This window comes from Microcaecilia unicolor, chromosome 11 (genome assembly GCF_901765095.1).
Source record: "Microcaecilia unicolor chromosome 11, aMicUni1.1, whole genome shotgun sequence".
NCBI classification, from domain to species: Eukaryota; Metazoa; Chordata; class Amphibia; order Gymnophiona; family Siphonopidae; genus Microcaecilia; species Microcaecilia unicolor.
This window is the reverse complement of record NC_044041.1, coordinates 181,637,394-181,660,889: the sequence shown is the minus strand read 5'-3', so window position 1 is coordinate 181,660,889 and position 23,496 is coordinate 181,637,394. Positions and strand designations below refer to the sequence as shown.

Genomic DNA, 23,496 nt, shown 5'->3' with positions numbered 1-23,496 from the left:
CTCCTTCTATGAGGCCCACACTTGCCTGCTGTAGGGGTCGAGGGAGCATGTAGTTGGTTGGAAGAAACAACGAACGCAATAAAATCAGCAAGGAGTAGGATAAAGGAAGCAACTTTATTGAAGACCCGACATAGGCCATGTTTCGGCAGATTGCCTGCATTAGGGGCAGGGGCGTAGCTATGTGGGGCTACGGGGGCATGGGCCCCCACAGATTACACCCTGGCCCCCTCTACATTTGACCCCGCCCCACCCCATCACCACCACATCATCAGGTACCTTGTTTGCTGGCGGGGGTCCCCAATCCACGCCAGCCGAAGAGTCTTTTTCAGCGCCGGTTGACTCCGGCGCCTTCGTTGTGTGATCATCTGTTTCTGACGCCTTACGTCCTGCACTGTGCATGTAGCCCCATGCAGGACGTAAGGCGTCAGAAACGATCCCACAACAAAGGCGCCGGAGTCGACCGGCGCTGAAGAAGACTCTTCGGCTGGCGGGGATTGGGGACCCCCACCAGCAAACAAGGTACCTGATGCGGCGGCGGGGCAGCAGGCGGTGGTGGCAGGGGTTTGCAGTTGCGGTGGCGGGGGGGGGGGGGTCCAAAGTGGCGGGAGGGGGGTTCGGCGGCGGGAGGAGGCGGCTATACAGTGCCCCTCCACCTCAGGCTCTGGCCCCCCTCCCGCCGAGGTCTGGCTACGCCCCTGGGGTCCTGCATACAAACTACCAGATCGATATTCAAAGCGATTTAACCAACCAGAAATGGCTCCTGGGAGTAACCGATCATTTTCAGTGCCGCTGAAAATGCCTGGTTAGCACCTATGTCAAAACCGTTTATTTTGGGGGTGCTAGCCTGACGGTAGTGCCAATTTGGTGTGCCCCTTAACCCTTCATTGCTCCAGGTATGTAAAATGAAAACCACTTTCATTGTAACCACAGAAAGGCTGTATATCAAATCCCATCCCCTTTCTCTAGTTATACCTGACCCTGTGTTGTGTATCAGAGTGCATGCTCATACTTGACCATTTGTCTTTGTTTTAACAGAAAACGTGGATTTGAAGTCAGTGAGGTGAGTGCACTGAATGTGTTAATCATTATATAATGCAGTAGATGATGGCATGTGTGACTGTTTCTCAGTACATGTTTTGTTGAGATTGTATTTTTCAGCATGTGTGTTCATTGTGTGTGTCTTTTTTTTCCCTCAGTATATGTGTTTTCTATGTGTATTGTTCTTCCTTTGTACACGGCAACATAGAAAATGATGGGAGATAAAGACCATACACTTCATCCAATCTGCCCATCCACATCACCTGCTCAGTTCTCTCTCCAGTCCCTCCCTCTCTCTCAAGTTCCTCTGAGCTGGTCCCACACTTTCTCAAGTTCAGATACCTTTGTGTGTTTGCATACATTGGTAGGGAGAGACCTATGAATTATTTACAAAGCTGAGCAACATTCGGCTGGGGGAGGGGTTAGTCTTCTGCACTGAATATGGTTTTGAACTTTGTCCAGGTTTGCAATTTCATTGGCTCTCGTGGTCCCGTGGCTGATGTGCCCTTCTATCCTATCTCACCCCTCCCTATCGCATGTCCTTGTTATAGCAGAGGTATATGAAGGTGTGTTTTATGGAAACAGTTAAATATTGTGTAGGTGGCTGTAATTTCTTGTATCTAGCCACCAAGGCGACAGAACACCCTGACATGTCATATTCATTTACAGCCACAGTCCACATCACTGTGCATTTAAAACTGACCTGAGGTCACAGGGATTGCACAGTACTGGTAACACAGGCAGGGACACTTGTCCATCTTAATAATGCTCTCAGTGCATAAGTACATAAGTATTGCCATACAGGGAAAGACCAAAGGTCTATCAAGCCCAGCATCCTGTTTCCAACAGTGGCCAATCCAGGTCACAAATACCTGGCAAGATCCCAAAAGTATAATGTAAGAGTAAAATATTAGCAGCGAAATTAGACTCTGAATTAACCATGGAACTGCAGATAAATTCTTTGACTAAGAAAACATTATTTTAATTTTAATTTTTGCTGAATTCTCAATACAAACCAAGTGAAATATTCTTGTACACAAATTCAGCCATCATATCATACAATAATCAAGATATAGTTTCAACAAAGAAAGTACATACGACAACCAAACTAATCCTCACAAAGCAGGAGAGACAAGAGGTAATTGAAAAGAAGGAAAAAGAAGTAAATAAAACTAAATCACAAGAATATTCCCTTGAGGAGAGACTTATAAAAAAATTCTAGCGAGACAGAGCAAAAACAGTCACACTTGGGGTTCTTCCGTCCTAGTAGAGGAATCCTGACCAGTTATCACAAATTTATCACTCAAAAATATTGTTAACTGAGATGGATCAAAAAAAATATAAGCTTGAGGCTGATATTTCATCATACTTTTATATGGAAATTTCAGAAAAAATAAACCACCCAGGGCCAAAACCCTTTGGGATGCATCAAAAGAAATTGCCACCTTTATTTCTATGTATCTTTAGTAACATTGAGGAAAATTTGAACCTTCAAATACCATATGTCTACATTTTGCTCTTTAAAGTATTATTTCAAGAGAAAACATTTTTTAAAATGAGATTTTTACGTCACGTTCAAAACTATTTTCCATTTGAACAATTTAGAATATTACTACAAGTGATAAGCACCTCACAGCTTGATTATTCTAATACAGTAATATAGTTAATGTAGGTTGTATGAAAATAGTTCTGAAAAGATCACAAACCATTCATAAGAACATAAGAATACTCATACTGGGTCAGACCAATAGTTCATCTAGCTCAGTATCCTGTTGCCAACAGTGGCCTGTCTAGGTCACAAGTACCTGGCTGAAATTCAATTAGTAGCAGGGCTTTTTTTGAGGGGGTACTTGGGGGTACTGAGTACTGGCACCTTTTCCATTGTCTGCTAAAATTGACCCATGGTCCCCAAGTTTTAATGAAAGAGCTCAGGCTCTACACAACAATTCTGCCTTATCATAGATTCTGTGACTGGTTGCAGGGGGCCTGGCTATTATGGGGTGGGTCCCTCAGTGATCACCCCACCCCTGAAGGGTAGCCTGGCATTTGAGTACCAGCACCTCTTTTGCTAGAAAAACCGCACTGCCTAAGGTCTTCCTGAAAGTTTTCACTGTCCACATGAGTTTTAACAACCTTGAATAGTTTTGTGTCATCTGCAAATTTAATCAGCTCACTCGTCATTCCGATTTCACTGCAGTATGTTTAATCTTTGGAAAAGTGCCACCTCTTCTAAAGGAACTCCATTGGTTATCTATTCACCCTTGAATTCTATTTAAACTTTGTACATTTATATTTCGGAGTTTGTATGGTATGGAACCAGACTGTATGTTTCTTCTATTTCATATTCCAAAGAGGAATTTTTGTGTAAGACATATTTGTTCTTACATTCTCCTGTTTCCATCTATAATACAAGTTAAGTATACAAGGATACACTTTCAAACTACGCTAAAATCTACAGCATTACTTTTCACTAATCATTCAATTAAAACCTTATGCTCACCTATTATTCTATGTCATAATCCTGTATTATCTTTCATACGCATCCTTGGGGTAATTATGGATGACACTTTTTCCTTTAGACACAACTTAGGAGATTCATCGGACATTTTATACATTATGGCTAATTAGATTCATACGACCATTGCACGAACCTTCAGCCCTCAATATACTGGTGCACTCCTTGGTGATCTCCAAGTTAGACTCTTGTAATTTCTTTATAAAGGGACTAGAGTAAAAGAACTTAAACGTTTACTTCAAAATACTGCCTTATGACTGATATGTGGAGTTCCACAGGGATCCCCCCTCTCACCGACCATATTCAACCTAATGATGATACCCTTGGCCAAACTACTATCAAACCAAAACGTCAACCCATACATATATGCTGACGACGTAACGATCTACATCCCATTCAACCAAGACTTAAAAGAAATTTCCAACGACATTAACCAAAGTCTACACATCATGCACTCCTGGGCAGATGCATTTCAGCTGAAACTTAATGCAGAAAAAACCCAATGCCTAATACTCACCTCTCAACACAATACTAACAAATTTACCACCATCAATACACCAAAACTAAATCTACTAATCTCGGATACCCTAAAAATCCTTGGAGTCACCATTGATCGGCACCTAACACTTGAAAATCACGCGAAAAACACAACCAAAAAGATGTTCCACTCAATGTGGAAATTAAAAAGAGTAAGACCATTCTTCCCAAGGACCGTCTTCTGTAATCTGGTACAATCATTAGTACTCAGTCATCTAGACTACTGCAACTCACTCTACGCTGGCTGCAAAGAGCAAATACTCAAAAAACAAACAGCCCAGAACACGGCAGCCAGACTCATATTCGGAAAATCAAAATACGAAAGCGCAAAACCCCTACGAGAGAAGCTATACTGGCTCCCACTCAAAGAACACAACACGTTCAAAGTATGTACCCTAGTTCACAAAATCATCCATGGTGATGCCCCAGCCTATATGTCAGACCTGATAGACCTACCACCCAGGAATGCTAAAAAATCATCTCGCACATTCCTTAATCTCCATTTCCCCAACTGTAAAGGTCTAAAATACAAATTAATGCACGCATCAACCTTTTCCTACATGAGCATGCAATTCTGGAACGCGTTGCCACGTAACCTAAAAGCGATCTATGAACTGACCAACTTCCGCAAACAATTGAAGACCCATCTCTTTGACAAGATATACCACAAAGATCAACACATGAAAAAATCCCCACAAATATCCAGAAATGTTTAATAATGCCTTATGTTATATTACTATCATATATTCCACTACCATGTAACCCAAAATTCTTCTGTAATACCAAATGATTATTCTCTTCTTATTTCCACTATCCATGATGTATTGTAAGCCACACTGAGCCTGCAAAGAGGTGGGAAAATGTGGGATACAAATGCAACAAATAAATAAAAAAATAAAAAAATACTGGATAGGTAGATTTGATCACATCACACTCTATATGAAAACAACTCATTAGCTGCCTTCTTCTTTAGGTCCTTAAAACTTTACAAACTTTACAAATCTTAATCCCATTTAATTTGTTATGTCTCTACATGTGCTCTTTGATCAATTAATCAAAATCGTCTATTCACGCCTAGTCATAAAGAAATATCTGATTACAATCTTATTATTACATTGTTTAATTGTATTTTACTAACTGTAGCCTGCACTACGGTATTGTGTAAGCCACATTGAGCCTACAACTAGTGGAGGGAGAGGAGGGTCGCTGGACATGGGTGGATGGAGGGGAGGGCAGGGGAGAGGAGGGTTGCTGGACATGGATGGAGGAGAGGGAAGGGAGAGAGAAGAAATGCTGGGCATGGATGGAGGGGAGGGAAGAGTGAGGAAAGAGATGAGATGAGGGAAAAGGAAGAGAGGAGAAAAACTGCACATGGATGGAGAAAATAGGCAGAAGCTGGATCCACTGGACAGTCAAGTCTGCGGAGGATCCAGCTTTTACTTACTGATGTAGGGCAAGAAATGAAGAAGAAAGGCGGAAAGTAAAGAAATAAATGGAAAGGAAGCCCTGGAAACGGAGTTAAGAGGACAGATAGCAGCAGAATCGGATACTGGGCCAGCATGATCAGAAAAACAAAGTCACTAGACAACAAAGGTAGAAAAAAATCATTTTATTTCCATTATAGTGTTTGGAATATGTCCACTTTGAGAATCAGGTGCTCAACATTAAAAGTTTATATTTATTTACTTATTTATGGCATTTTATCCCACATTAAACATGAATTAGATTGGAACCTGGGATCATTTAATTTTTTTTCCTGGAGTAATGCATTGCCCCCTCCCCCCCGGCTCTCTCCCCGGCTATAGCCAGCTCTGCAATTTTTTTTTGGGGGGGGGGCAGAGGTGGACCTGGGAGAGAGCCTGTTGTTAAACATTTATCAGCACACCACTCCTCCACTTTGTTCCTCATTGCTGACTCTGCTTGTACCTGGATTACTCTTGTGTCTGCTGCCTGCCTACTGACTCTGCCTGTACCTGGATTACTCTTGTGTCTGCTGCCTGCCTCCTGACCTTGCCTGTCCCTGGATTACTCTTGTGTCTGCTGCCTGCCTCCTGACCTTGCCTGTACCTGAATTGCTCTCTTGACCTGCTGCCTGCCTACTGACTTTGCCTGTACCTGGATCACTCTCTTGCCTGCTGCCTGTCTGGCTGTCACATTCATCACCCCACTTCCTGCTCCATCTCGTAAGCCCTGCAGGCCACCTGCACCTAGGGGCTCAACCTCTGGGGAACGGCGGTCAGCGCAGGTGAAACCCGGGGTTGTCCGGCCACTAAGCAGAACCTGGTCCGAGTACCGGGCTCGGCAGCACTCTACTTGGTACAAGAACTCACAGGTCTGACATATAGTGACTGCTCTGAGTTAGCTTGCCACCACTAGTCAGTCCTGCTCTTGTTAATGTGGTCTGGGTTGGGCCTCCCTTGATAAGGCCAGCTAAAGCAAACTGATAGCTCCTGACAAAGTCCACAGATAAAGTCAAGTCCTGGTTACAATTCTGCTGGCTGGTGACAGCCTAGAATTTACACGGTAGTGAGTTACAGACTGAAAAGAGACCCTACCTGAAGAACGAGAAAGCGTGTCAAAAAAAATGTATTGTTAGTGCAATAAGGAGGTATCACTTTATTTCCCTTTCTTTGTTTTGTTTTGTTTTATTTTTATTTATTACTGAAAAGAGAGAGGAATGAAATATCCTGAATCAGTGCCCCTAAACTTCTGATCCTTTAGAGACATTCCTATGGCAAAACCCTTACTAGCAGTTCAGAATATTAGAGATCTGCTTGTACATATTTGGAATACGTGACTTAGTGCTGCCAAATGACCCAGTTCCTACAGGGAGTCTTCTGGACCTTTCTGGTTTGGGAAATTACATGCCATTGTCTGGTGACCTTCTCAATCTTATTTGAAATCAATGCTGCAGGTACCGGAATACACTATGATAGGCAGTGGCATAGCTAGGACTGAATAGGCCCCAGACAGAAAAATTGAGGTGAGCCCCCTGTTACACCATTGCTCCCTAAGTGGTGGCGATGGGGGAGAGGAAGATGCACATTTCCCAAAGCTGGCATATTACAGTTAATAAATTAAGAAGAAAATAAGTTTTTGTTCTACCTTTGTTGTCTGAGCAACACTTTGGTCTTAGTGTCTCTCTTCTGCTTTTGTTCTGGTTTTTTTTTAATTAACTCTCTCCAAAGTCTCTCTCTATATCCACTATTCATCTTTCCTTTGTGTCCCTATCCATCTTGTCCAGCGTCTTCCCTCTATGTCCCTGTCCCTATCCTTCCCCCCTCCCATGTTCAGTATCTCTCCTCTGTATCCTTATCCCACTCCTTGTGTCCAGTATTCTCCTCCGTGTCCCTATCCCTATGCTTCCTCCATGGCCAGCATCTATTCAGTGTCCCTGCTTCTCTCCTATCTTTTCCCTTCCTCCTGCACCCCCCCCCACCCTCTGTGATGTGGCATCTCTCTCTCTCTCTACTTCCTTCCATTGGTCCAGCTTCTCTACCTCTCTCTCCCCGATGTAGTATCTCTCTTCGCTTCCCCTTCCAGTCCAGCATCTTCCCTTTCTCTTCTCCCTCCCCTTTGGTCCAGATCTCTCTCTCTCTCTCTCTCTCTCTCTCTTCTCTTTGCTCTCCACCCCACCCCACCCCCAGTCCAGCATATGCCCCCTCTCTTCTCTGTCCCTTTTAGTCCAGATCTAGGTCTGTCTTTCCCTCTTTCTTTCTCTCTCTCTTTCTCTTCCATTTGTTCTCTACCCCCTTCCCCTCTGCCCAGTCCAGCATCTGCCCCCTCTCTCTCTGTCCCCTTTGGTCCAGGTCTCTCTTTTACTGTTCCATCTGTCTCCCCCCACAAAGGTCCAGCATTACTCTCCCTCTCTTCTTATTCCCCGCTCCCCAGCATCTCTCCTGTCTTCTATTCCCCCCCCACCCCAACACACATACACACATGTCTCTGGTTTCTCCCTGGTGCTGCAACAAATGGCCGGCAGAGGCAGCCCTGAAAACTGTCTCTGCCATGTCCCGTCCCCAGGAATTTGCATTAGAGAGGTGGTACATGGCAGAGGAAAAGCCCCGCTGGCTGGAGACAGCCAGTTTTCAAGGCTGCTACTTCCGACCACCCATAGAGAAACCAGAGAGGGAGGGATGGAGCACTGCCAGACTGGTTGCAGAGGGGGGGGGGGGGGGGGAGAGGAGAGAGAAAGAGGAAGACAGGGATGTCAGACCTGTGGGCAGGTGCAGCTTCAGGTGGCCCCTGCCATCGGGCAACCCTCGGCATTTTGCCAGGCTTACTCAATAGTAGCTATTCCCCTGGCGATAGAGTTGATCAGTAATGCAGAACTAGTCTACAGTCTCCAAAGCAGGAACTGGGTCACTTGGCAGGTGCCTAGAGCTACATTTATCATATGGTAGCACATGTCAAAATAGCATGTGATGTCATTGCTGACATCACTATTCTCAGGAATGTACTATATATTATCCAGTATGTTTGTTTGATGAAATTTTTGAAGCCCAATGTCCTTCTCCTTGCTGCTGTGGTCCTGTACACTTCCAGAGACACTGTAAAAATAAACAGGACTCATGTGATGACCGTAGTGTGTGATCAGTGCATGTATGTATGTATGTGTACCTGTGTTCTGCTGCCTCAGGTCCAGTGCCATCTGGTGCCCTGCTTGATGAATGACAGGTGTAGATTTTATCTTCATATATTAAGATGACATAGCTGCTTTGTTAATCTATTTGGATAAACAGAAATGAAATCCAATATCAAGTCAGAAGCTGGTTTGGTGAGTTATTATTATTATTAGCATTTGTATAGTGAACACCTGACACACAGAGACAGTCCCTGCTCAATAGAGCTTACAATCTAAAGTAATACAGACAGACAAGACAGTTACGGGTGAGGGAAGTAATGGGTGAGAAGGGAGGAAGGGACAAGGGGAGGGCAATTGTGGCTAGGAGCTAAAAGCAGAAGTGAAAAGGTGGGTTTTCAGCATAGATTTGAAAACAGGTAGAGATGGAGCTAGACGTATAGGTGCAGGAAGTCTATTCCAGGCGTAAGGTGCCGCGAGAGAAAAGGAGCGAAGCCTGGAGTTAGCAGTGGAGGAGAAGGAGGACGACAAGAGAGACTTTTCCAGTGAGCGGAGTTCACGGGGAGGAATGTAGGGAGAGATGAGAGCGGAGAGGTAATGGGGGGCTGCAGAGTGGATGCATTTAAAGGTCAGTACGAGAAGTTTAAACTGAATGCAGAAGCGGACAGGGAGCCAGTGAAGTGACTTGAGGAGTGGGCTAGTGTGGGTATAACGTTTCTGGTGGAAAACAAGTCATGCCGCAGAATTTTGGACAGATTAGAGAGGAGAGAGATGGTTGAGCGGAAGACCAGTGAGAAGTAAATTGCAATAGTCCAAGCGAGAGGCAACAAGGGTGTGGATAAGGGTTCTGGCAGCAGGGCCGGTCCTAGGGTCTCTGGCGCCCCCCTGCAGACTATGAGTTGGCGCCCCCGCGCCCCTGCCCCCCCCCAGCATCTCCTTTCTCTCTTCTCCCACCCTGCCCCTGTCCAGCGATTCTCCTTCGCCCCCATCCCCCGCAGCCCTTGGTGCTTTAAATCTTTAATTTACCTCAGTTCCAGCAGCCACATCATTTGAAAGCCCTGTCCCGTCTCTAGCCTTCCCTCCCTTCGTGAGTTCGTTCTGCAGTCCCGCCCTCGAGGAAATGACGTCAGAAGGCGGGACTGCGGAACGAACTCACGAAGGGAGGGAAGGCTAGAGACGGGGCAGGGCTTTCAAATGATGCGGCTGCTGGAACTGAGGTAAATTAAAGATTTAAAGCACCAAGGGCGGCGCGGTATGGCGGCGCAGCACCGCAGCGGCGCCCTTGAAGGCAGGCGCCCCCCTGCGGCGCTGACCCCGCTTACCGGGTTTGACTGGCCCTGTCTGGCAGCGTATTCAGAAAGGAAGGGGCGAATTTTGCACTGACTGGAAGGGAGAAGAACAACAACACTTGAAAACTAGTTATAAATATGTAATGTTAATCAACAAAACAGTCTCACCTTTATTTTACTGTTTTTTATAAATGAGTTAATGAATTTTATTTTCAAATTACATATTTTTGGAACACTGTGAGCATCAGTAGAAGTAACAGTATGGTCAGGGGCTATATATCGAGAACCTGTGCAAATCTGAAGAGGACATCTTTAAGAAAATATAAACTGGAAAATCAGTCCAGATGACAGCTATTAAAATGGTCATTGTCTTTGCCACACAGCAGTTGGGCCAGAGTTAAAGATTTAAAATACCAGAGCTCAGAGCAGAGACAACAGAGGCAGTGCCACCATTGCCCTCCGCATGTCCTGAGCTCCCTCAATTGTATTGGAAAGGAGGGACAGGGGCATATGATTGAGACCTGTGAATGCCTCCATGGTATAAATGCAGAGGAGGAGGTGGGACTCTTTCAGTGAGAAGGAGGCTCTGAAATGAGGGGTCATAGGATGAGGGTGAAAGGGGATAGACTCAGGGTGTTGAATGCATAGAACAGCGTCTTGGTGAAGATAGTGGAAACAAGGACTGCATCTGAATTCAAGAAAGTATGGCACAAGAACAGAGGATGGATCCCTGAGAGACATGGATGGATTGGGAAGCTGAGCAGATTACGCAGATGGGCAGACTGGATAGACTATACTGTCTTTATCTGCCATCATGTTCTGTGTTTCTATGTTTGTTAATTATGATTTTTAACTTTTCCTTATTATTTCATGTACCATTAGTCGATCCATGTATATGTGTGTATATATATATATATATATATATATATATATACACACACATTTTTTATCCAGACCCCTGATACAGTGGTTTCACCAAAACACAGACCGTGTCGGGTCTGTTCAATAAAACTTTGAGTTGATGCTCCCATTCTTGAAGGCTCCTTGTGCTTCTGTTTCCACTCCTGTGTTTCTATGAAACAGGGGGAAAAAATCTGTAATGCTCACTTTGGTGTTTTACAAACACTCTGGCCAACCAATCTAACTCCTGTTACTTTATCTTATCTGTCCGTATGTTCCACCTCTGCTTATACCCTCTGCTGTCTATTAAGATATTTTAACATGTATTGTGTTGATATTGTAAGTAGCATATTATGCCGTAAAGTAAGTATTGTTATTTGAAGATTTTCACTGCTGTAATTGTATATTGCCTATGTCCGGCTTATTCTTGTTCTACACCACCTTGAGTGAATTTCTTCGAAAAGGTGGTAAAATAAATCCCAGTAAGTAATAAATGCCATCCAACCAACCAACCAACCCTCCAGAGTCAGTCTTTTTCGTTTTCTCTTTTTCAAGATTGATCTTGGAAAAACCCTGAGTTCTCATGGCCCCTTTGACATCATCATCCACAAACTCTCGGATCTGATAGTGGAATCTGGCTACGATGTACAGTCTCACCACCTTATCCAAAGCTTCCAGGTAACACCCTCACAATCGTACCTCTCAGGAGCTTCAGTGAGGCAGGCAGATGCTTTATTATTTTGTATGTTTTTGGTGTAAGCGGGGTACAAGTTTTATAAATAAATAAATAAATAATTCTGACAGCAGCAGTGCCAGGAATCCTGGGTTGTAATTGGGGCGAGAGGGTGGGCGACTAGTTGGGAAAGGTGGGGAAGCCTGTTAGCTCCTCTTTGAAACTGCTCTAACTTTGCTTGTTTGGGATTCTCAGGCTTATTTGGAGACTCAGCCCCGCACCATCCTTCTGGATCCACTTCCTGCAATGAGAACATTGTCGGATCGCTTCCAGTCCTACAGGCTCCTGCAAAGCCTGCAGTCCCTCTGTCGGGGTCAGTAACCCAATATTTTATTTATTTATTGCATTTGTATCCCACATTTTCCCACCTCTTTGCAGGCTCAATGTGGCTTACAATACATCGTGGATCGTGGAAATGAGAAGAGAATAGACATTTGGTGTTACAGAAGGATTTTGGGTTGCATGGTAATGGAATACATGATAGTGAAATAACAGAAGGCATTCTTAACATTTCTGGATATATGTGGGAGTTTCACATGTTTTGATTTTTGTGGTATATCTTGTCGAAGAGATGGGTCTTTAGTAGTTTACGGAAGTTGGTCAGTTCATAGGTCGCTTTTAGGTTGCGTGGCAATGCGTTCCAGAATTGCGTGCTCATATAGGAAAAGGTTGATTCGTGCATTAATTTGTATTTTAGACCTTTACAGTTGGGGAAATGAAGATTAAGGAATATGCGAGATGATTTTTTAGCATTCCTGGGTTCCATACGTTTATCCTGGACCCAAATGCATTCCTTGTTTTCTGATCTGTTCACCAAATAAGTGAACCTGTCCCTGCTTATCAAACAGGTGTCATGGATTGACTGATATCACCATCCTCCCTAGCTATCACAGCCTCCTGTGTGCAGGTCTTTGCAGACATGGGTCTTGAGAGCACTCTGAGGCACAGGCCAGTAACTCTGCTTTTCTTTTCTTTTCTAGCAGAGAACTGCATCTTTTCTCCACCGTACATTGAAGTGATGACCAGTGACCGGAGTAAGATTCTGAGACACATCAGGGAGCAGCATCTCACCTTCCCCTTCAGTGAGTCAATGGCACACTGGTTATTCACTTATTCTATAACCTGGGGCAGTGCCAGATAGTAAAATTAAATCCTGAGGTGTGTGTGTGATGGAATATTAACTAGTAGAGTTGACCTTGGTGATAGCAGAGGCTGAGAGTTTTCACAAGATCCATCCTTTGCCACAGTATCAATGTGTGAGGTCGGCTGCACCTCTCCGGCAAAGCTGAGCTGGGGATGGGCACCGCCCAGCACGCTAGAGAAATGTGTGGGATCATAGACTTCTGAGACATAGTCATGCCAATAAGTAATTACACATTATTTGCATGTGTATGTGCTCACTTGCAAGTGCTTTCTGTATGTTGCAATTCTGTAGCGTGGGGTGTGTTTGGGCTGACAGACAGGATTACAGCTGCCGAATCACAGCAATGAAATATTTGAACCCCAGTTACTCAGAGAATAAGCAAACTAATTCTCCTTGTTCTTTCTTTTCCTAGTTTGTAAACCCCGTGTGGCTCATGGATGCAGTTCTCATCAGGTGGGTACTTCTCCAGTCAGCAGCCAAGAGTTATCTAATTGGGATAAGAAGTGGGCCCCTTGTCTTGAGAAACTCTGAGTTCAGGTAGATATACAATCTCACTCGAATGCCCAGTCTTCAATATTCAACCTGCAATAGGCCTCCAAATCTGTAAGGTTGCCAACTGGATCCAGGTTTGCCTGACAGGGTTGGTCCGGGTCGGGGTTTACTGCTCTGCATTCAGAGACTTGTAGTCAGGGCCGTGCCAACACGGTAAGCGCAGTAAGCGCTGCAAGGGGGCGCCTGCCTTCAAGGGTGCCGCGCCATCGTGTTGTATTTTAAAAAAAAAAAACTTTACTCCTCCGCTCCCCTCCATCCCTGATTCCCAGGCGCTTTAAATTTACCTCGCTCCGCCTCCGACGTCTGCGCAGCATCAGTGAAAGCGCTGCCTGCCTGTCTGATGTCTCTCCACCAGCCCAGCCTTCCCTTCGCTCATTCGGTCCCTCTGTGTCCCGCCCTCAAGGAAATGATGTCAGATGAAGGCGGGACACAGAGGGAACGAATGAGGGAAGGCTGGGCTGGTGGAGAGACGTCAGACAGGCAGTGCTTTCACTGACGCTGCGCAGACATCGGAGGGAGGTAAATTTAAAAGTCCGGGGTGGGGCGCGCGCGCCAACTGATAGTCTGCAGGGGAGTGCCAGAGACCCTAGGCATAGCCCTGCTTGTAGTCTTGTTTTTCTTAGGGAATCCAATGGGGAAGTCGGAATTACATGTCTCTGCATACAATGGGATAAACCCAGGACTGGATCAACCCTGTCAGGTGACTCTGGATCACTACTACTTGTGAGTGATATTTTCAGCCTTCTTCTGACTCTTACCTTTTTGGGATTTCTCCTTTTTATCATTGATACAAATGCTCATAAGAGAGAAGTCAGAACCCAGGCTCGGCTGAGCAGGGCCAGTGCAGGAGCATTAGGCCCCCCACTACCTAGGTGAATGTTCCATTATGCCATCCTTCCAAATTACCTTTGAGGCAAAGCTGCCAAGTTACCCATTCCAGGAGGGAGGCTTTTTGGCCAGTCCTGGATTTCTGTCAACCTCATCCTGGTACACTATCCAGCTTATTTTCGAAAAAGAAGGCCAGCCATCTTCCGACACAAATCGGGAGATGGCCAGACATCTCTCAAGGCCGGCGAAATTGGCATAATCGAAAGCCGATTTTGGCCGGCCTCAACTGCAGTCTGTCGCGGAGCCAGCCAAACTTCAAGGGGGCGTGTCAGAAGGGTAGCAAAAGCGGGACAGGCGCATGCCGGGGCGTGCTTAAGAGATGGGTGCCCTCGGCCGATAATGGAAAAATGAAGGGCGTCCCTGGCGAGAATTTGGTCCACTTTATTTGGTCCCCTTTTTTTTCAGGTCCAAGTCCCAAAACAGTGCCCGAACTGACCATATGACCACCGGAGGGAATTGAGGATGACCTCCCCTGACTCCCCCAGTGGTCAATAACCCCCTCCCACCCTCAAAAAAACAACTTTAAAAACTTTTTTTTGCCAGCCTCTTTGCCAGCCTCAAATGTCATACTCAGGTCCATCGCAGTAGTATACAGGTCCCTGGAGCAGTTTTAGTGGGTGCAGTGGACTTCAGGCAGGCGGACCCAGGCCCATCCCCCCCCTACCTGTTACATATGTGGTGGAAAATGGGAGCCCTTCAAAACCCACCCGAAACCCACTGTACCCACATGTAGGCGCCCCCCTTCACCCCTTAGCGCTACGGTAGTGGTGTATAGTTGTGAGGAGTGGGTTTTGGGGGGGGGGCTCAGCACCCAAGGTAAGGGAGCTACGCACCTGGGAGCTATTTTTTTTTTTAATTTTTAGAAGTGCCCCCTAGGGTGCCCGGTTGGTGTCCTGGCTTGTCGGGGGGACCAGTGCACTACAATTGCTGGCTCCTCCCATGACCAAATGCCTTGGATTTGGCTGGGTTTGAGATTGCCGGCCTCAGTTTCCATTATTGGCGAAAACCGAGGCCGGCCATCTCAAACCCAGCCATCTCTGACATTTGGCCGGCCCCAACCGTATTATCAAAAAGAAAGATGGACGTCCATCTTGTTCGAAAATATGGTCAGCCCCACTCCTTCGCGGTACCGTCCTCGGAGATGGGCGCCCTTAGAGATGGGAGTCCCCGGTCGAAAATGCCCCTCTATGGGATCTGCAGTACTGATTTCAATGTATAGAATCATGGACTACAAATACTACACTGCTTGGAAATGTAAGTTTAAAACCAAGACCGGCCAAAAAGTCTTGGAATGGGTAACTTGGCAGCACTACCTTTGAGGATCCTAGGCCCTCCACAAGATTTTAATAAATTCAATAATCATGATTACTCCTTCATTCCTCCCATAATGATCCTATAAAACACATAATTGGATTTTATACTTATAAATATTAAACAGTTAAAAAGGTTGAGGATTCTCTTACTTTGTCTGGTTGTCAGGTTCTATTTTGCTTTAACTGTTACTAGTCTTTACTGCCACTGCTCCTCCCCTCCAAAAAAAGGACCACCTAGTTTGCCTAATGGTTAAGCCAACCCTGGGAGTTAACAGGTGTACAATGACTGAAGATCGAGCAATCAGTGGTGTGACCTCTTCTTGGTGGACTTTCCATTCTCTCCAACAGATGGCGCTGATTTTCAACCAGCATGGTCTGGGAGACGTGAAACCCCCCTGCCTCCTGCAGAGTTTTATTAATCATAGCGCCATTCTCTATAAGGTCTTTGTGGTGGGATCGGCTCAGTTTGTGGTGCAGAGGCCATCGCTGAAGAACCTTCCTCCTGGGGAGTCAGGTCAGAAATCTTATTCTCAAGATATCCTTTCCTCTCGAGCTCCCCCCTGGCCTGGTGGCAGTGATTGTGGAAGATTTATATTTGCATCTCCCTGGGTGAGGGCACCTTTCAAGACACTGCGGTGATCTTCAATAGATGATGGTGGTCTGCTAATTCTGCTATGATCTGTCTTTGCAATGAAGGCAGAATCTGTAGTATCTCAACTCTGGCAAAGAGATAACATGGTTTCAAAGTAGTCCATAGTGTTCGATATTAAAGCCTGAGATAATCCATAGCATTCAGTATAAGGAAATAGAATAGTCCATTGTGTTCACTATTAAAGCATGGAATGGTCCATAGTCTTCAGTATCTCTTTGTCCTTTTTCAGAAAGAAAAACCATCTTCTTTAATAGCCATGACGTTTCTAAGCCTGAATCCTGCTCCCACCTATCAACAGTAAGTTTTTACATTTCCCTTCATCAGAGACTTTTTGATTTAGCCACAAATGCTTGCCTTTGTTATAGCATCCCAGTGTCCGAAGAAATACTGTGAGTTAGCTCTGAGCTGGGGAAGTCACTCCATACCAGGAAGACAATTCCAATTTCTCCCCATTGCCTTAGGGAGTGACGGTACTGTTTAGGGAGCTCCATCCGGCTTGGCACCTAGGATGGTTGACCTTCTCTGCCACCTCTTGCAATAGCTCTGTACCTTGAATCACGTGTATAGTATTAATCACCTCATCTAAAAAAAATAGAATACACCACAGATAAAGGTCAGCCTAGTCCACCTAGTCTTCCCAGTAAGGTGACTAGATTTGTATCTGCCACTCCATGCAGAACATGCAGGTTACCTCCTCTATGCCTTCTTTGAAGAGTGAAATCAATTTGTTCTGCTTTGATTCCATCATAGTAACATAGTAGATGACGGCAGAAAAAGACCTGTACGGTCCATCCAGTCTGCCCAAGAAGATAAATTCATATGTGCTACTTTTTTTTTTATTTGTACTGTCCTCTTCAGTGCACAGACCGTATAAGTCTGGCCAGCCCTATCCCCGCCTCCCAACCACCAGCTTTGGCACAGACCGTATAAGTCTGCCCAGCACTATCCCCGCCTCCCAACCACCAACCCCGCCTCCCAACCACCAGCTCTGGCACAGACCCTTTAAGTCTGCCCAGCACTATCCCTGCCTCCCAACTACCAGTCTCGCCTTCCACCACCAGCTCTGGCACAGACCGTATAAGTCTGCCCAGCACTATCCCCGCCTCCCAACCACCAACCCTGCCTCCCAACCACCAGCTCTGGCACAGACCCTTTAAGTCTGCCCAGCACTATCCCTGCCTCCCAACTACCAGTCTCGCCTCCCACCACCAGCTCTGGCACAGACCGTATAAGTCTGCCCAGCACTATCCCCGCCGCCCAACCACCAGCCCTATCCCCGCCTCCCAACCACCAACCCCATCATCTTGCTACTTAGGGATCCCTGTGTCAGTGGTGTAGCTAGGACTGACTGGACCCCCCCCTATAACACCATCGCTCCCAAAGGTAGTGGGGACGGGGACGGGGGCAGGGAAGGGAGGTTGCACATATCTGAAAGCTAGAAAAGTTCAAACTGTCTATTGTCTATCAGTTTAAACCAGATACCCTCAGTGGTGACACCTGCTGGTAGTCTATGTTCTCTAGCAGTGCAAGAATAACTCACCCACCTCCTCACTGAGGGGGTCCTTTTACTAAGCCGTGGTAAAAAGTGGCTTGCAATAGTGTAGGCTCGGATATTGGGTGCGCGCAGAAATATTTTCAGTGAACATACCAAAAATGCGGGGTGGGGGGGTTCCAAAAATGGACATGCTGCAAAATCAATTTTGCTGCGCGTCCATTTTGGGTGTCTCACCTTTCCACCAGCCATAGACCTAGCAGTAAGGAATCTGCGCAGTAAGTACCTATGCGCATCAGATGCCACTTGGTGCGCATCCGAAAAAAAAATGAAATTACCATAAGAGGCACGCGGTAGTCAGGCAATAAGTTCATTTTGGCACGTACAGGGCCTACCATGGCTTAGTAAAAGGGGCCCTGAGTAAGGAGGACAGTGAGGAGGTGGGTGAGTAATTCTTGCACTGGTAGAGAACATAGAGTACCAGCAGGTGTCACCGCTGAGGGTATCTGGTTTAAATTGATAGACACTTTGGGCCATGAAGATAGTTTGGCCAGATCAGTAGGAGCATATCCCAAAGCTGGCATATTACTATTAATATTCAGAAAAATATGCTTTTTTTCTACATGTCTCTCTTCTGCTTTTCTGGGGTTTTTATTTTCTTAACTCTGTCCAGGGTATCCTGTTCTTTTGACATTTCTTCTCTATGTCCACTATCCATCTTTCTTATGTGCCTCTATCAATCCAGTCCCTCTGTGCCCCAGAACTTCAGTTGTTCAGAGATGCCAAGTTACCCAGTTCCAGGCTGGAGATTTTGGACCAGTCGTGGTTTTGAACTTCCATTCCAAAGCAGTGTGGGATTTATGGTGCCTGATCCTGCCCAGTGCTGCAAGTTCCATAATGCATCTGGATGAGGTGGTTAGAAATCCAGGATTGGTCCAATATCTCCAGCCTGGAACTGGCTAACTTGGCATCTCTGGTTCTTAATTGGTGGCACTTGCATAGGAATAGGATGGGCTTCTTAGCATTAGCTTTATTAAGAGGGCCCCTAAGTTTGTAAAATTGGACAGCTGCAGGTGGAAGAAATGCCATAATCATAACTTTTACACAGAAGTTGATGGGTTTGTCTTGTTAATTTTTTTCATGTGTATATTTGTAAAGTGCCTGCTTCGGCTATGTGTGCTGCAAGTACTCACACACTCCTGCATGTTTTTATAGGTATTTTACAAAGGCTCCTCGCTGGGCAGAGCCTTTGGTAAAATACCACTGGAATGAAGCACATCCCGACCTGGATGTCTGAATTGTGATCTCAATTGGCCTTACAATGTGATGGGATCCTTGCAAATTGGACAACACAAATGGACTCCATATACTACCTCTCAGAATGGGACAAAAGATGTAAACACATATTAGACAAATAGCACCCTTACAAACAAGAACCTCACGCAGACACAACTCGATACCGTGGTTCAACGAAGAACTGAAAAAATTAAAAACACAATCCAGGAAATTGGAACGCGCATGGAAAAAAAATAAAAGACGAACATACACTCAACACTTGGAAACAATTACAAAGGAAATACAAATATGCAATAAGACAGACCAAAAGGTCATACTACAAAACTAAAATAGGGCCGGATTACAAAGACACGAAGAAACTATACCATCTCGTGAACAAACTACTAGACACAACGCTGATCACCACAACCAATACTGACATTCCATCTGCAGACAATCTTGCTAAACACTTCAACGAAAAAATTGCAAACCTACGCAAAACGCTACCTCAGGTCAACACGTACATTGAAAACTTCATCAATGAACTGGACCCATCCCCTGGTGAACACCCGGCGGACTGAATCTGGTCAAATTTTGCTCTCCTCACCACCGATACAGTTACCCAGGCAATCAAGAGGTACTCTAACAGTCACTGTCAACTGGACACCTGCTCCAGCTACCTAATAAAATCCGCCCCCCACCGCTTCATAACAGACCCCACTTAAACTTCATGCTTCAACAAGGTACCTTCCCTAAAGAAAAAGGCAACATCCTACTCACCCCAATACTAAAAGACACCAAGAAAAAAACAAATGACATTACCAACTACCGTCCAGTAGCATCTATCCCACTGGTAGTCAAATTAATGGAAGGCTTGGTAACCAAACAACTAAATGATTAAATAGACAAATTCACAATACTACATGAATCACAATCAGGATTCCGCCCCCAACACAGCACAGAAACAGTATTACTTACTCTCTTAACTAAATTCAAGCAAGAAATAGCAAGAGGTAAAAGTATACTTCTACAATTTGACATGTCCAGTGCATTCGACATGGTCAATCATAATATATTACTAAGACTCCTAGATTACTTTGGAATCAGCAGAAATACACTCAAATGGATCAAGGGCTTTGTATCCACAAGAACATATCAAGTGAAAGCTAGCACAAACATATCATCACCTTGGAAACCTGACTGTGGAGTACCGCAAGGATCACCACTATCACCAATCCTTTTCAACCTCATGATGACCCCGCTAGCCAAGTCCTTATCCATTCAAGGCATATATGCTGATGACGTCACAATATATATCCCCTACAAACACGATCTGGCAGAAATCACCAACGAAATCAAGCTCAGTCTGAACATCATTGACTCATGGGCAAACGCATTCCAATTAAAACTCAACACAGAAAAAACACACTGTCTCATCATCTCATCCCAATACAACACATACAAACCCACAAACAAACACCCCAGGTTATACCCTTCCTATCGCAGACAGCCTGAAAATTCTCAGAGTAATAATCGACCGGAACCTCTCACTAGAGAACCAAGCGAAATCTACCATAAAGAAAATGTTTCACTCAATGTGGAAACTTAAATGTGTGAAACCATTCTTCCCAAGGGAAATATTCAGCAACTTGATACAATCAATGATACTGAGCCATGTAGACTACTGCAACGGAATCTATGCGGGCTGCAAAGAACAAATTATAAAGAAACTTCAGACCGCTCAAAACACAGCAGCCAGGCATATATTTGGAAAAACACGTTTTGAAAGCACTAGCTCCCAATCAAAGAATGTATTGCTTTTAAAATCTGCACCCTGGTTCATAAAATTATCTATGGCGCAGCCCCGGGATACATGACAGACCTCATAGACCTGCCAACCAGAAACGCAACAAGATCAGCACAAACATACCTAAATCTTCACTACCCCAGCAGCAAAGGACTCAAATACAAATTAACCCTCCATTGCCTGCCGCATTGAGCCTGCCATGAGTGGGAAAGCGCGGGGTACAAATGTAACAAAACAAAAAAAAAAAACGTGTGCATCCAGCTTTTCCTATTTAAGCGCACAACTATGGAACACACTTCCAAAAATAGTAAAAACAACGTTCCGTAAAGAACTAAAAACAAACCTATTCAGAAAGGCATATCCCACCGACCCAACATAAAAGCCTGAGCACCTGCAACACAAAAAAAACAAAAATCGTAATGGACACACCCCAACTTCCCTCTTCCTTCCTACGTTCCCTATATACCTACCTCACATGAACCTATTCTACTACAATAACACCTGTATTTGTTCATTCCGGAACTGGCGAACGCCACTCCGGTACTATGTAAGCCACATTGAGCCTGCAACTAGGTGGGAAAATGTGGGATACAAATGTAACAAATAAAAAAAAATAATGAAAGGAGGTGAACTCCATGCATTATCTGAGTCATGAAACAGAAGCATGGGTCAATGCCCATGCCTCTGATTTACCCAGGGGCAGTGGAACATCTTTTTAGTTGGATAGGCTAGAAAAAAAAAAACAATCTCCAGCCCTGCCTCCAAGCTCTCTATTTGTTGATGCAGTGTTGGACTAAATATTGATTGGAAGAAGGCCTTTCTGTGGTCCACCCCATTTTACTGCCTATGCATTTATCTCTATTTGTGTTGCTCTAACAGACAAACAGTGGAGAAGGAACAGCTGGTCCCCCAGCCTCTGACATTGTGCAACAAATTGTGCAGGGACTGAGCTCCGCCCTGGGGATCTCACTCTTTGGCGTGGACTTAATCGTCGACATGCAGTCTGGACATTGTGCAGTCATTGATGTGAATGCTTTTCCAGGTCAGAGAACATGCAAACATATCACTGTTTGATAGCAGTGAAGGGGGGGGGGGGGGGGGTTGGGGGGAGGGAGCATGATAGTGGCTGTAGCCCCAGAGCTCAAAGTGCTGAAGGAGAGTAAAGGTGACGGTGAGGTTTGGTCAAGACCAGACCAGTCCTTGAAACGGAAACATTCTCCAGAAACTCAGATCCAGTAATATCTGGAGGGGATGTCCTACCCTCCCCCCTCAATTGTTCAGTGAACTAAATTTAGGTATAAAGAAGGTATTTCATTGTTATTGAGAATAACAAACCAAGTATAATCTGGATTCCATGCACAGTTTAGCAAAAGGCATAAAAGCACCTGGGGATGGTCTCCATTCTCTGCTCTATGATACACTGAGATAACACAGGATAGGAAATTCTTGGTGTTGATCTTTATTCCCTGCACCATGTGATGTACTGAGATAGAAGATATAGAAACACCCGGGGATGGGTTATGTTCCTTGTCTGAGATGTAGTATGGTGAGATAAATGGGATAGAAATACCCAAGGATGGTTTTATTCTCTGCACTGTGATAGACATGGCTGAGGGTGATGGTCTTTATTTCAAGTACCAGGTGAGACAGTCAGTGATTCAGAGTGCCTGGGGTTGACCTTTATTCTCTGCAATGAAATAAATGGGGGAGGGTAGAGACCCTTTGTTCTGTTTGCTACCTCAGACAAAGGATAAGGTGAAAGAGCTACAATGGGTTCCATGGGATCTTTTCTTTATGATGTATTAATGTTTGTTTCTGGTGGCTTTTCAGGGTATGAAGGTGTCCCTGAATTCTTCCCAGCTCTGATCAAACACATCGAGATGCTCATGGAAAGCCAAGAGCAGACCTCTTCCACCCAGGCTTTGCCTGCTGAGCATTCCTCACACCCCAGGAACCCACACCAGGAAAAAGCAAAGGAAAACGCTCCGGATCGGGCACATCTTATATGCCCCACTCCCCCGGTCCAAGACCCTTGGATTGGAAAGCCCAGAACTACTGAGAACATCAAAGCCTCTGAACCAGACACATTTTATAGCTTTGCTGTCTCACCATCACTGTTGCTTCCTAACTAGGGCTGGCAGGAGTTTCTCTTGAACATAGAATCCACTACCAAAACAACACAATTACAGGCTAGTACTGGCAGAGGTAAAAGAACAGCCCAGTCACGGTCTGCAGCAGGATTATTGAGCCCTGAGGCTTCCATAAAGTACCTGAAAGTTGGAGATGTCACCAGTTCTCCTCTGCTCTACTCAAAATGTGATGAGGGACCTCCAGAAATGACCCAGGGCCTGGATTATGAAATGTTTACGCTGAGACAGCGAATGGGAGAAGAAGATTGGGAAGGGAAGAGATTTGGGATTTAGTTCATGCCTCGGCTTGTCCTGGAATCGGTAGTATAGAATGTTACTACTATTTGGGCTTCTGCCAGGTACTTGTGACCTGGATTGGCCACTGTTAGAAACAGGATACTGGGCTAGATGGACCATTGGTCTGACCCAGTATGACTAATCTTATGCTCTTATGTTTTTTTGGTTGTAACTCAAGTCTAGTGTTATGTCTGGATATTCAAGGCCGGGCATTGGCATTGAACATCTAGTTATGTGTGGCTATATTTTATTCAGTTACGTGCGATATTCAGTACATAATCGCCTTAAGTGAAACTGGACAAAGATAGGACTGAGTTTTATGTGGTCCAATTTAACTGTTAAACTTAGGCGGT

General features: G+C 45.0%; 1 protein-coding gene across 2 annotated transcripts in view; it reads left to right on the top strand.

Annotated features, from left to right (window-relative positions):
• LOC115480378 (inositol-tetrakisphosphate 1-kinase-like) overlaps positions 1-23,243 on the top strand; it is a 29,130-nt gene extending 5,887 nt beyond the window's left edge. Inside the window, exons 2-10 of one of the 2 annotated variants that reach the window (XM_030219025.1) lie at positions 1,036-1,060; positions 11,417-11,539; positions 11,790-11,907; positions 12,578-12,676; positions 13,151-13,191; positions 15,840-16,005; positions 16,373-16,440; positions 21,597-21,759; positions 22,548-23,243. In XM_030219025.1, the coding sequence (XP_030074885.1) occupies positions 1,036-1,060; positions 11,417-11,539; positions 11,790-11,907; positions 12,578-12,676; positions 13,151-13,191; positions 15,840-16,005; positions 16,373-16,440; positions 21,597-21,759; positions 22,548-22,849 (1,105 nt within the window). In that variant the 3' untranslated portion in view covers positions 22,850-23,243. Of the gene's footprint in view, positions 1-1,035; positions 1,061-11,416; positions 11,540-11,789; positions 11,908-12,574; positions 12,677-13,150; positions 13,192-15,839; positions 16,006-16,372; positions 16,441-21,596; positions 21,760-22,547 lie in introns of both variants that reach the window. The other variant, XM_030219024.1, reaches the window with a different exon arrangement.
• Positions 23,244-23,496: the final 253 nt, after the last annotated feature.